At 34.7% G+C, this 13,724-nt stretch overlaps 1 protein-coding gene across 1 annotated transcript; it reads right to left on the bottom strand.

Annotated features, from left to right (window-relative positions):
* Positions 1–2,169: 2,169 nt before the first annotated feature.
* Positions 2,170–6,945, bottom strand: LOTGIDRAFT_132989 (hypothetical protein; the record flags this gene model as incomplete). The annotated part of the gene is made up of 7 exons (XM_009067405.1): positions 2,170–2,388; positions 3,611–3,715; positions 5,017–5,119; positions 5,539–5,699; positions 6,001–6,123; positions 6,401–6,496; positions 6,868–6,945. Coding segments are annotated over 7 exons (885 nt in total), but the record flags the coding sequence as incomplete, so codon positions are not given.
* Positions 6,946–13,724: the final 6,779 nt, after the last annotated feature.

Genomic DNA, 13,724 nt, shown 5'->3' with positions numbered 1-13,724 from the left:
AGCCCACAACTTTCAAAATAGCTATCATAGGCTGGAATAGAGGCAGATGTTTTGGTCTAACCCATCTAATGCCCTTGCCATGAAAATCAAGAATTCCAAATCAGTAAGAAACCCTGAGAACAAATTTCCCCTCCATACTCAATAACTAATACTATTTACAAAATATACAAAGAATATGGCATTTAATATACTAATATAATAACTCAGTCTAGTAGAGATATTCATACACATTCAAATCTCTTTCAAAATATAAACACATATTTTAAGATAGAACAAATAGTGTCCAAGGCAGTGGTAGCACTAGTCTCATGAGACTGGGGTACAAATAGGGGACAAACTGACTCAATGAGGAGACAACTTCGAGGCTGAATTCAAAAGTGAAGCAATTTTGTGGAGGCTTCTTGTCACCCAAGAAAAGTTTCAAAAATTCAATTGATTTAGTGCATTCTGACACCTATTGTGGGGCAAAAAAGTATTAAAAATCTTGTATTTTTCAATTTGTTAAATGTACTGGGGGTACTTTAGGGGGTGCCACTGGTCTAAGAGTAGAATAATTAGTAATTGAACTATGCAAGTCAGAACTATATTGTGTTCACTACTAAAACAGACTTCATGTGTTTATATTATAACTGGTTAACGAAGGTGTACGAATATCAATGCTTGACTATAATAACTTAACACAAAATAACTAAACCTCCACAATATCAACAAATTACTCAAAATAATCATATGGCTCTCACAAGGGTATAGGAGTCTTTTTACATTGCACCCTTGATCTCACAAACTGATATATAAATCATCATTTTATTGACTGACCAATCAGATGCCTGGAAAACCAAAATAAATGAAATCTGTGAAAAAAAAAAACCCTTCTGTTCTCATGAGGGTGTATGAGTTTTCCACATTGTACCCTTGATTTCTGAAGCTGATATTTCATGATCGATCAGATGACTGGAAAACCAAAATCATCCAAAATACAACTCTCTGAAACACGCCACTGAGTTAGTTGTCCAATATTTTAAAACTTTTGTTGTTGTGAAAAATAAAATTATTAAAAATAAACAAATGAGGGAGAATCCACTCAATTTAAATAAAATAATACATTTTGAACCCATTTCCCAAATAAGGAAAAACTAAAATGAAAAAAAAAAATCATAAAATAAGTTAATAAAGAATGAACTAATGTTTCTTGAATTCAGATTCTATATTAAAACACAAGGTATAAAGTAGGTCACTGATATCTATGCACATGCAGGGGCTATTCCAATCATAAACAGGAACAGTCCACATTGTTTTGAGGTAGTTGAAGTGGTAATGAACACAATTTAGGTTTGGGGCCTGTTTTTAAAACTTTATCACAAGAAATTAATAAACACACTTAACAAAGAACTCATCATGAAATCATCCAATCAAATTTCATCAAAAAAATTTAAATGTGAGCATTGTGAGATACCAAATGCAAATCAAAAAAGCCCCAGTCACTACTTGTACTACCACAAAGCAAAGTAGACTGGTCAGTTTTAGAGTGGAATGTTCCAGCATGTGCATTTATCACTTTGACCCACTTGTCACAGTTTATACACATCAAGTTTGAGCACTCAGTGAAAGTTTGGAATATCAAAATAAGTCTGAATCTCCCAACTATTTTTTATTCTACGATGTACTAGACACTTAGATTTTTCTGATTGTTTTTAGTTTGTGTTATTCCATTTTGTTTTGATATTTCATTTGAGCCTTCCTTTTTCTTTTTTTCCTCATCCAGTGCTTTCTGCATGTCCGTATAATATTGTAACGCGTAGCGAACTGGCTTGATAATGTCCTCCTGGAATTTAAAACAAACAAAATTTGGACCACATCTTTTAGTGAAAAAATTTTAATTCAGCTTAAGGCGAAGTTACTAATGATCTGAGTGCAGGATGGTGAATTTGCATTTCGAAATTTTTGCATGCATGCTGTAAGAGTTATTGCCCTTGACTCATACATGCTTTATACAGGAGGATTGACCATTAAAATTTGTGATGCTGTGTGGGCATATACTGTATACTTATGAATATAACGCGCACATCGTCTTACTCTCCAGTAAATCTGGAAAAATCTGTCATTATAAACAATATGCATACCATTAAGTACTCTTTATTGAGTTATTGCCCTTGATTCCAATATGCTTTGTTACAGCAGATTTTTATGAATATAACCAGCAATATAAATATGCAGCTGTGGTAATAAAACTAGATGCTTTACCTCGACTACAGGAAACAACTGGCCAACTGTTTCAAACAGAGGTAGCAAAACAAACTTAATAAATCCAATTTGAGACGTAGGTTTCGTGACTTTATCACGATCCATGAAAGGTGCCACAGGTAATCCTTCTAACTTCTCTAAATCACTCTATAAAATAGAAAAAAAAAATTTTATATGAAGACACAATGTCTTTAGAGAATCCTGTCTACCAGTTATATGTTTGGTCAACTTTGGTTTCCTCTGAACCTGTCTGTCAGCTGATGCGTCTAGCAAAGAGTTTACTTTAATTTTTAAGGCTCCTGTCAGCAGCTGGTCCTAGATCAAATGATTGGTAATGATATTACAATGATAACAACTGAAATTCTAGTAGATCCAGAATTAACTTTAACCAGCTTTTGAATACCAAGGCAAACAAAAATTTCTAGGTAATAATTAATGTTTCAGTAAAGTGCAAAAACACAAAAAATTAAAAAGCAAAGAACAAAACATGCGTAACAACACAAAGATAACACAATATTAAATATTGATTTTAATATTTAGATACCTGGTTCAATACTTCCAAACACAAATATTGATTTTATATATTTAGATACCCGGTTCAATACTTCCAAACACAAATATTGATTTTATATATTTAGATACCCGGTTCAATACTTCCAAACACAAATATTGATTTTATATATTTAGATACCCGGTTCAATACTTCCAAACACAAATATTGATTTTATATATTTAGATACCCGGTTCAATACTTCCAAACACAAATATTGATTTTATATATTTAGATACCCGGTTCAGCACTTCCAAACACAAAATTAATATTTGTGAAAATATAAAATTGGAATGTAAGGTGATCAATCATATTATACTGCGTTCAGACGAATAAAGCTAAGGCAGCTTAACTTCCAACCGTTCTTCGAGCCTGTTTTTTTGTCGTCTGAACGTGACCGGTTGAAGTTAAGCTGCCTTAACTTGCACCTACTTCGGAGGTGGCTTGAAACCTAGCTTGGAGAGTTAAGCTGGCTTAGTTTTGCCCTCTGAACGCTCCTGGCTAACAAAGCCGGATATAACATTTCCCGCGCGTGTGCAGTCCTGTCCCGCATTCCCACCATTACCTATATGTATTTTTCAACAAACAACAGCTTTAGCCATGGAGCAAGAAAATGAAAATGAACGAGCCAAAGAAAATTGGGGGACGCTTGAAACCAAATAATCGGAATGGTCGCCATTTTATGGGAAAAGTAAACATTACATTTAATAAAGTGTGCACAAGCTTTGCTACAAATTTGAACTCTCTTCTCTTGTGTTTTAATAGTTGGAAGAAATGCAATCTATATTAGTGTTAATATTTTCAAAAATAAATCGGTACCTGATTAAAAAATTCCTGAAGAAGGCATTCCAGCCAGGGTTCTGCCACTTCGACTGGTCGTACCTCATTTGAAATATCAGCTACTTTAATTAATATCATCAACAACTACCACAAAACAACAAAAAAATAAACAAATAAATAAATAAATAATAAATAAATAAATACACAAAATGGAGAGAGAGAGAGAGAGAGAGAGAGAGAGATTTATTCATCCTTTGTCAGACTTGTTTGTATTTAGAGAGAATTTGAATATTTTTCAGATAATTTTGATCAAATAGAAATGAGGCAAGGTTTGGGTCATTTTAATTTTCCTATCAATTTGAAACATTTACTGAAAAATCTCTGAAGGTATAATATCTGAGAAATCCAGTATTCTAAAATGGAAAAAGACTATACTTTAGTTGTATTGCCTTGATGTTAATTTGCAGACTTTTGAGAATCTGGAAAAATTCTGACAAAAGAGAATAGAATGATGAATAGAAAGGGCATGCTGATCACCAAAATAACATTTTACAATAACTACGGTACTAGAAATCATCTTTATCATATCAACTACTAGACTTCACCCAATAAATCGTAGTTACCGCCCCTCAGTAATAAAATTTGTAGACCAAAGCTACTTTTGACTTTTGTGCATGAGCACAGCAGGTACTAAAATGAACATGCCTTTTATGGGAAAAGCACTCCCACTTTTGCACTACTATGATCTCATGACCTTTAAAGGGAGAAGCACCTCCACTGTCTCTTGCCTTTTAAAAGGAGAAGCACCATCATTTACTGGATGAAATTCATCAGAAGCATACAAGAAGTTGATATAGTAAAGATGAAGGGTCAAAGGTCACAGACAGAGAACATCAATTCCAATGGATATACCTGATTGAAAAATTCCTGTAAGAGACAATCTACCCAGGGGCCAGCAACGTCCAGGGGTCGGGCTTCATTCGAGATATCCGACACCTTCATTAGAATCATTTCCAACTGGAAGCAGCATCAATAAATAAAGAATATCAACTCCTGTGCATTTAGATTGTACGCCATCGAATACAGCCCAACAGAGCTCTCGAAAAAACAAAACTGAACAATTTGGCTGCGCATGTAATTGGAGGTCTTTGATTGATGGCATTTGTTACTGTACATTCAAACCAAATCACTGCATTTACGACCTTCCATCATACAAGAAAGGTATCTATTGCAGTCAAGGTATAAGATGGAATTCGTAATTGTGCAGATGATGGTAGGCCTACAAAAAGGTAATTTGGACCCAGACCACAAATAATCCAATACAAGAATTCTGTTGTATAGTTATGGTTCACTGATGATAATAATATACTCTTTCTGCCCAAGTTTGAGAATTTAAATTTTATGTTCATCCGTAGACTATAATACAAGCCAAGCAGTATACCTACCACTGAACGTTGTTCCTTATCCTGAGGATCGAATGTGGGTAACACAGCTTTAAATGAATGTAGAATCTCATTATGTTTTGCCATATCTGTTGCCAATATACATCTGAAATGAAATAGAAGGGAGTGTTACACCCTATGTTCCTGGACTGTGATGAGCTATCAAATCAAGTACTTTTATGCAGTTTATAGTGAAGGCAATTTTATCAAAACAGTGACAACTGTGAAAGGATGTTATTAAGCTAACTTTTACAAGCACAATCATCAAAATACCTCCATCTTTGTTGAGAAGTTATAATATATCAAACAATGCTATGCAGTGTGCAATGAGGGAAATTTTTCCAGGACAGTGACAACTATTTTTGTCTTAAGTGTCAAAGGATGTTAACCTTTTCACACCAACAACTTATACTATCAAATTTATCAAAAAAAACAGTACAAGCACAATCATCAATAATTAAGTTATTTATCAGAGAATATCCAGTTTCAATTGCAGGATTTGCAGGAATTTAAGAATCAGCCTACCTGATCATGCCTTCTCGAACTCGTTTAAACTGTTCCACGCTCAGATTACGGAATATATTACATTGTTTCCTCTCCAGAATCTCAAATGCCACTGAACAATGGTGGTTCTCTAGTGGTGATATGTCGTTATAGCGTAAGGCAAGATCTGTTCTGGCGTTGATCTGAAAATAGAAAATAGGCAATTTGATGCAGTGAATCATTTGATGGAGGGAAGGGGGCCTTTATCAGCAATTTCATGTTCAGAAAGTGGCATGTTAAGGAGAGTGAGGGGAGGGGCAAAAGAGTGGGTAGTGGTGAGCATTGTTCGATGATTCTTGACCCTCAGGACCTTAGGGACATACAATATGAAGTTCTGGTAGTAAAAATAACAGCATGCAATAATGTCTTTGAGAGGAAGAAAAGGAGGGAAACTGAGTTGAAATTGGGGGTCAAAGTTGGGTTTGAAAAAACTCCTTGACCTACCTGATATGCGTTGTTATATCCAGGGTGATCTAGATCATGACAGATAGCTGAGGTAATAAGTATTAAAACATCTAAATCATCTAGTATCGAGGGGAGATCTATTAACCAAGTTAAACCATACATCTGAAAGTTAAATCATAATCCAAAATTAGTGGATTCTCATTAAGGGATGCTGAGCGGACAATTTTTGCAATCTAGTATCTCTTTCTCAAAGGTGCTGGATTAGTTGCCATTGAAAAAGGACCTAGACGTAGGATTGGGCATCAAACCAAGGCTCTGTATTCTAAAGGCTTCACTCACAGCTTCGGATTGCACACTATCTACAGCCAAATAAATTGGCAAGTAGGGTGTAAAACTCCATTTAATTTCGAGAATAAAATTGCAAACAAAATGCCCTTACCATCTGCGCCACCATAAAACAATGTTTGAAATTGTGAAAAGGCACACCATTATAATTTTTATAAACTTCATATATCCACTGATGTAATACTGGGAGCTGAAACAATATAAAACATTACATCCTCTAGGTTGGCTCGAAGTTTTAATAAACTTCATTAGTCTAGATACAATGTTAAATGATAATAGCAGTAATTCAAATGTAACAAGATATGTCAGACTGGTTTTACAAAAGATTTATTTCGATTCTGGGAGAATCAAACCCTCCCTTCCCCGAAATTAAATATTTCTAACACATCTGTCTTTGCAATGCTTGCATTGGAGTTTTCTGGAATTCTCCACAGCTCTCTTGATATCGTCTACGTCTTAAAAAGGGATCCCTTGAGCCATGGAGCCCTTGGATGAGGAGGAAATCACTAGTGTTTGTGGCAAGAAATGGATGATATTTTATAAAATTCTAAACAGACCTACCTCTATATTAAATTTTGTTATAAAACCTAAATCTATATACATTTGACGTAATAATATCATCATCTCTGCATCGTCCCACTGCCAGTTATCAAACGTCGGTTTCCGTAAATACTCACGGACTTCATCTGTTACTTGAACATGACTGAAAATAGACAAATATAGGATTGATTAAGAGGTTTGGGAACCAGCTTTGAAATTCTGGGAGACTTGGCTCAGTAAGAAGCTTGCTCAGTAACCTGAAGGTCCAAGGTTCAATCCTAAGCTTCCATCAGATATGACTGATTAGACACAACTGGTAACTCTGAACTTTAAAATATCATTCGAAAACAGTCCTGATCTGAAATTGGTGAGATAAGCCAGGTAACTTAACAATATAGAGTTCTAATCATATTTGACTGGCAAAAAAAAAGCACATCAGCATCCCTGACTAGACAATTTGTGTAAAAAAATGTTGCTGATTTGTAATAGGAGTGTTAATAAAGCTAGTGAAGAAGAAGAATGGAATAATGTAAGAATGTCTGATGCCTGGGGTAGTTATTATTCTACCAGATCTTAGTCTTATTTATATCAAGTGATATATTCCCTTAGTTTTCCTCTTCCAACATTATTATTCTACCAGATCTTAGTCCTATTTATATCAAGGGATATCTTCCCTTAGTTTCTCTCTGAAACATAATTACTCTGCCAGATCTTAGTCTTATTTATATCAAGGGATACCTTCCTTTAGTTTCTCTCTGAAACATAATTATTCTGCCAGATCTTAGTCTTATTTATATCAAGGGATATCTTCCCTTAGTTTCTCTCTGAAACATAATTACTCTGCCAGATCTTAGTCCCATTTATATCAAGGGATATCTTCCCTTAGTTTCTCTCTGAAACATAATTACTCTGCCAGATCTTAGTCCTATTTATATCAAGGGATATCTTCCCTTAGTTTTCTCTTAAACCCTTCATAGAATTATCTGTGATCTCCACCAGATCTTGGTTATACATTACTCTATATATTCTCCTAGATTTCCCTTCAAACATAATTACTCTACCAGAACTTAATTCTTATTTCTATTAAGGGATATCCTCCCTTTGAATTTCTCCTTAACTCTTCATAGAAATATCCATTACTCTATATATTCTCTTCAAACATAATTATTCTACCAGATCTTACACATAAAGGGATATATTCCCTCAGATTTTTCTCCACATAAAACTTAAAGGATTCAAAGAAAATTTTAAGGGATTAAAACCCTTTACATTTTCTCTAAACCACTTCACAGAGCTTTCTCTGTGATCTATCAAAATTAAAGGTATGTGTTCCTCTAAACTAAATTGATGACCAGACTTACTAGTCAAAGTACAGCCTTTAATCTTTTTCTCCAGTATATTTATTAAGTATACTTAAAGGTCTCATTCCCTTTAATTTCATAGACTTTTGACATTACAAAGGCATGCTTTCCTTAAAACTCACTTTCCACGACAGATTTATCACAAGATTCAGACAGTACATCCCTTTAAGTTACCAATTTTGTTTATTCAAAGCTGTCTGATTAATCTTTTGCACACAAATATTTCAGTATCAAAATGGATTTAATCAACAAACTTGACGTCTGCATCCCTTCAGATTTGCCATGTTCCATTTGGACCATAATATTGTTTGATGATACCATATTAGATTAAACAAGTCTGTACTAACACGAAGGAAGAATTCTGTAACCACTTAGCTTCCATCAAATCAAATTTACCGACTGAATTTCCAACTAGGACCAATTTCATTACAATTTTCACTCTATTTAACTCGGGCAATGTGGCGTTAAATACATAGAAGTATTGGAAAGAGTTAAGTTTGAGAGAATCAGTTGATGATAAACAGTGTCAGCACCAGTAGGGGTACAGAAGGGTCATTTGTCCCCTAGAAAATGGTTTGGACCCCCAATTGTACCCCTACTGCATTTTCAACAAATTCAAATATATGAATTTACTATGTTTTCCCCTCTCAAATTATAATATCAGAATGCACCAAATTAATTTTAGTTTTCAAAAAATTTTTGTCAAGAACCCTTTCAGAGGTCAATATGCTCATTGCACACTGCATGGTGTTGCCCATCTTTTCAACTGATATACCAATAAAATACAAAGATATAATGAAATATACCACAAATTTTAACTACACCTAATATGATTCAAAACCTAGATGAAAATAATTCAGTCTTAATTCAAAATATTAGAATCATTTCAAAGACTTTCAGGAGGAACTTATTCCCTTGGCTGTTCATTCCATTCAGCAATACAACTCAATGTATTGTATAGAATCTAGTGGTATTAAAGAGATTGTAAAGAGGTTTTCTAAACTTTTTTATTGGGGACACTGATAGCATCAATTTGCCCCATTCCAATTTTTAATCAGACGTCTGTGGGTAATGCAATTCCACTAATACTAAGTATTTCATGACACAAAGGCCCTTAGATATTATTAACAACTTTTGTGATAGTGTCAAAGCATTTCTGTAATTACAGGAAACACAGACAGATAATTTGAAAGATGAAATTTATACAGGCCTAAATGGCACTGAAAGACCTCCTTATAATCACATTAAGATATGAAAAAATCTTAAGAAAAAGTATATCAAGAAATCTAAATATATCCAGAAATTGGGCCAATTTTCTTGGGAAACGCAAAGATGTTTTTACGAACTTGTACATCTGGCTGAAGCTGAAGGTTATATATAAGCAGACGTAGAAAAATAGCCCGCCTGATAAACATAGTTCATAATTTATACCCTTGTTAGCTTCTACTTATACAGATTCAATGCTTTCTTTTATATGGCCACTTCAAATCAAATGTAAACACATTAGGCCTACCTACAGATTTTAAAGTTTAAAAAATGAAAGTAGAGTTAGTGAGATAACTCAGTCAGTAGTGAGTTGGATTGTCACTTTATTTATAAGACAGTATGGACAGTGGGCTTCTTATTGTTAAATTCTCGAAGGGGAGGGCCCTCCTGGACTCCCTTTCAGGAAATGGTATGGATTAAGTAGGCCTATATTGATTCTTGCATCTAACGATTCATCACAGAGAAATCAAGCTAACACATCAGTAAATCTCTCATACTAGACCAACCTTTTTCAGGCCTCACCCCCCTAGAGCAATCACCTGGACCTTTCACACCCCAAAAATTTGTTTCATCCACATTTTCAGCATGTGTTGATGTGAGGTTCTCTTCCCATTCAAAATAAATTCTTCTCCTACACCAGTTGGCCACACCCCTGACACATAGTCCCACACCCCTAGAGGGTTGGGAACCAGGGGTATACAGCCTTCATATTTTTGGCATTGACAGTCCTCATTGGTCCCCCTCCCAAAACAATTTCTGGATGCATCACTGACAGTGGAATAGCTAAGTTTGTAGAGAGTAGCATTGTCATTTGATAGACAATTCCAATTCTGTGCTGTGGGTTTGAATCCCCTTGGGTAATAATAAAAATCCAGATGCCCCACCCAGTGCTTTCATTTAGATTTTTCAAAAAGGAAATGATAGCAAGCTCCCTTTAACCCATTATCAATGTAGAATACACTAACACAGGTTTACTGTATGTCTTTATCTATCTACTTGAAATCAACCGTAAACATATTACAGAGAGATTTGAAAAAGAAAATGAAAGTAGAGTAATAAACATGGAGTTGATAAGTTAATTATTCACAGTCACAAGTAGAAAACACTGATAGACATTGCAGAGGTGTATAAATACCCACACCATTATGATGGACAAGTACCCTACTCTTAGTAACCGCCCCGCCAGGATGAATTGGTGCTGGGGCTCAGATTTTGTACACAGAACATTTGAAGAATTAAAGACCCAGAGAACTCATTTCTGTCAATTTTGAGGTGCCAAAAACTTTTCAAAATCTAAATCTTGATTTTGTACAAAGACACTGTAAATGAATCAATCTGTGCTGAACTAAAGAAGGTTTTGCTGGGGCTTAATTCTCACTAGCTTGGGCCCAGCCCCACAGACCTTACCCTAACTGTGTAGGATAGTGTGATATTAAAACCAGCTCAACTCTCAGAAGCACAGGCACAGGTATCAGAATTTTGATGGAACAGTGTGAAACATGTTTCAGGTTCTCTGTTTTAATATATTTCAAGCTTAATGACTGTACTTTGAAAATCATAGAATGCAATCTTCTCAAAAAGATAACTACAGGGAACAATATTTAGATGACTAAATACCTTTGGATGAAAATTAATAAATCTATACTAAAGAGGAGGGGAATCATTAACAGAGTCTAGACTTTCTACTTCTTATACCTTATCATTTTCAATTAGTGACAACGCTCAATGATCAAGGCTATATATAAATAGTTATTGACAAGCTAAATTACTGGACGTTCTTTCTACATTGACGGGCTAAATTACTGGAAGTTCTATCTACATTGACAGACTAAATTACTGGACATTTGAAAGGCTAAATTATTGGACGTTTCTGTCTACAATGACAATAGCAGAGGAAATTACTGATGAGGGTTTAATATCTGAAACATGCTTGGGAAACACTAGTCTGGTGACATTGAATAAATCATCTTTCCTCATTATTCCAGTCGACCCAATATGACCTCCAAATGGTAAACCAAGGAGATGTTTAGTCAAGGATAAGCTGGTAGACCAATCCACGCTAACCTAAGTTGTTATCTTTGTAAAATCATTACCAAGAGGTTTGACCGAGGACAAGGTGGTAGACAGGATCCTCTTGAACCGAAGTTGTTATCCTGGTTTGACCAAGGATCAGCTGGTAGACAGGATCCTTGTGAACATAAGTTGTTATCCTGGTTTGACCAAGGATCAGCTGGTGGAAAGGATCCTCGAGAACCTAAGTTGTTATCTTTGTAAAATCAATGCCAAGAGGGTTGACCAAGGACATGCTGGTGGAAAGGATCCTCGAGAACCTAAGTAGTTATCATTGTAAAATCATTACCAAGAGGTTTGACCAAGTACCAGCTGGTTGAAAGAACCCTCAAGAGCCTAAGTTGTTATCCTTGTAAAATCAGTGCCAAAAAGTTTGACCAAGGACCAGCTGGTAGAAAGGATCCTCAAGAACCTAAGTTGTTATCTTGGTGGAAAGGATCCTCAAGAACCTAAGTTGTTATCTTGGTGGAAAGGATCCTCAAGAACCTAAGTTGTTATCTTGGTGGAAAGGATCCTCAAGAACCTAAGTTGTTATCCTGGTGGAAAGGATCCTCAAGAATGTAAGTTAATATCCTGGTTTGACCAAGGACAGGATCCTAGAAGACCTAAGTTGCAATTCTTTATGAACTATGGATGTTTCTTTCAAAAGATTTTCATCTGAAATCTTTTCCTAATATTAACAAAAAAACGTTTTTCATCAAGAAAATGACACTTTTAATCTGCAATGTTATTATATCCCACGGCAACGTCAACAATATCTAAAATATCTCTCAATTCCAACAGGAAATGAGTGGAGCTCTTTTTTCTAGGAGGTGTAATAAACATGGTGTAAAGAAAGATGAACACTGATATTGAAAGGTTTTCAAAAACAATGTAAAAAAGTCATGATTATCTTAATATTACATGCTATTACAACTTTTTTTTCTGATATTGAACAGAAAAAGTTCTGCATCAATTTAGATTGTTGTCCTTTCACAGCAAATAGTCGCATTCTTCCAATTTTTGTTTAATTTTCACTGAGGTTATATATTATGGCATCAATGGTTATAACTGCATGCACGAATGTTAATAGCGCTCTTGAAGTGATGATAGTTTTAATTTCATGATATATTTTTGTTCAATTGTTGAAGGACTGGATGTCGAATTTCAATTTTGATAAGGGATACAGATAGCTGAAATATAGCTGAATTATTCTCAATGCAACTCTACATTCTGCTTTATGCAAGAGTTTTTTGCTCTTCGCAGCTTTGTGAACTTCTGCATTTGCTTCTCAATGCATTTGTACGCAATGGCTTTTCCCTCTTTTGTGAGTTATTCCAATTTTATTGATTTTTATCTCTTTTTCAAAGCAACGTTACATTCTTTCGCTTTTCTCGCTGCAGCATTATGTTCTTACTCTTTCTCTCCATGCAATTTTACAAAATGTCTCTTTCTCTCTTCTTGTCAAGTGATTTATTTCAATATAATTGAAGCATGATGAAATCTGTCTGTTCAAATTCTCTCCTCTTCTCACATTTCTTAATGAAGCAATTAAAGAAAGCCAGGGTTTAAACGGGGATATTAAGAAAGTGGAGGACAAACAAGCGTGTGTTTCTATAAAGGTCACAGCGTTAATGGCCTTGTTATTTATCAACTGACTATAACTAGCAGATGACTGTAATTCTACACACATTATAACTAGCAGATGACTGTAATTCTACACACATTAAAACTAGCAGATGACTATAATTCTAAACACATAACTAGCAGATGACTGGAATTCTAAACATATTATAACAAGCAGATGACTGTAATTCTAAACACATAACTAGCAGATGACTGGAATTCTAAACATATTATAACTAGCAGATGACTGGAATTCTAAACATATTATAACTAGCAGATGACTGTAATTCTACACACATTATAACTAGCAGATGACTGGAATTCTAAACATATTATAACTAGCTGATGACTGGAATTCTAAACACATTATAACTAACAGATGACTGGAATTCTAAACATATTATAACTAGCAGGTGACTGGAATTCTAAACATATTATAACTAGCAGATGACTGGAATCCTAAACACATAATAACTAGCAGATGACTGGAATTCTAAACAAATTATAACTAGCAGATGACTGGAATTCTAAACATATTATAACTAGCAGATGACTGGAATTCTAAACATATTATAA

This window comes from Lottia gigantea (assembly GCF_000327385.1).
Source record: "Lottia gigantea unplaced genomic scaffold LOTGIsca_82, whole genome shotgun sequence".
In the NCBI taxonomy this organism is placed as follows: Eukaryota; Metazoa; Mollusca; class Gastropoda; family Lottiidae; genus Lottia; species Lottia gigantea.
The sequence above is the reverse complement of the archived record's forward strand: the minus strand, read 5'-3'. Positions and strand labels throughout refer to the sequence as shown.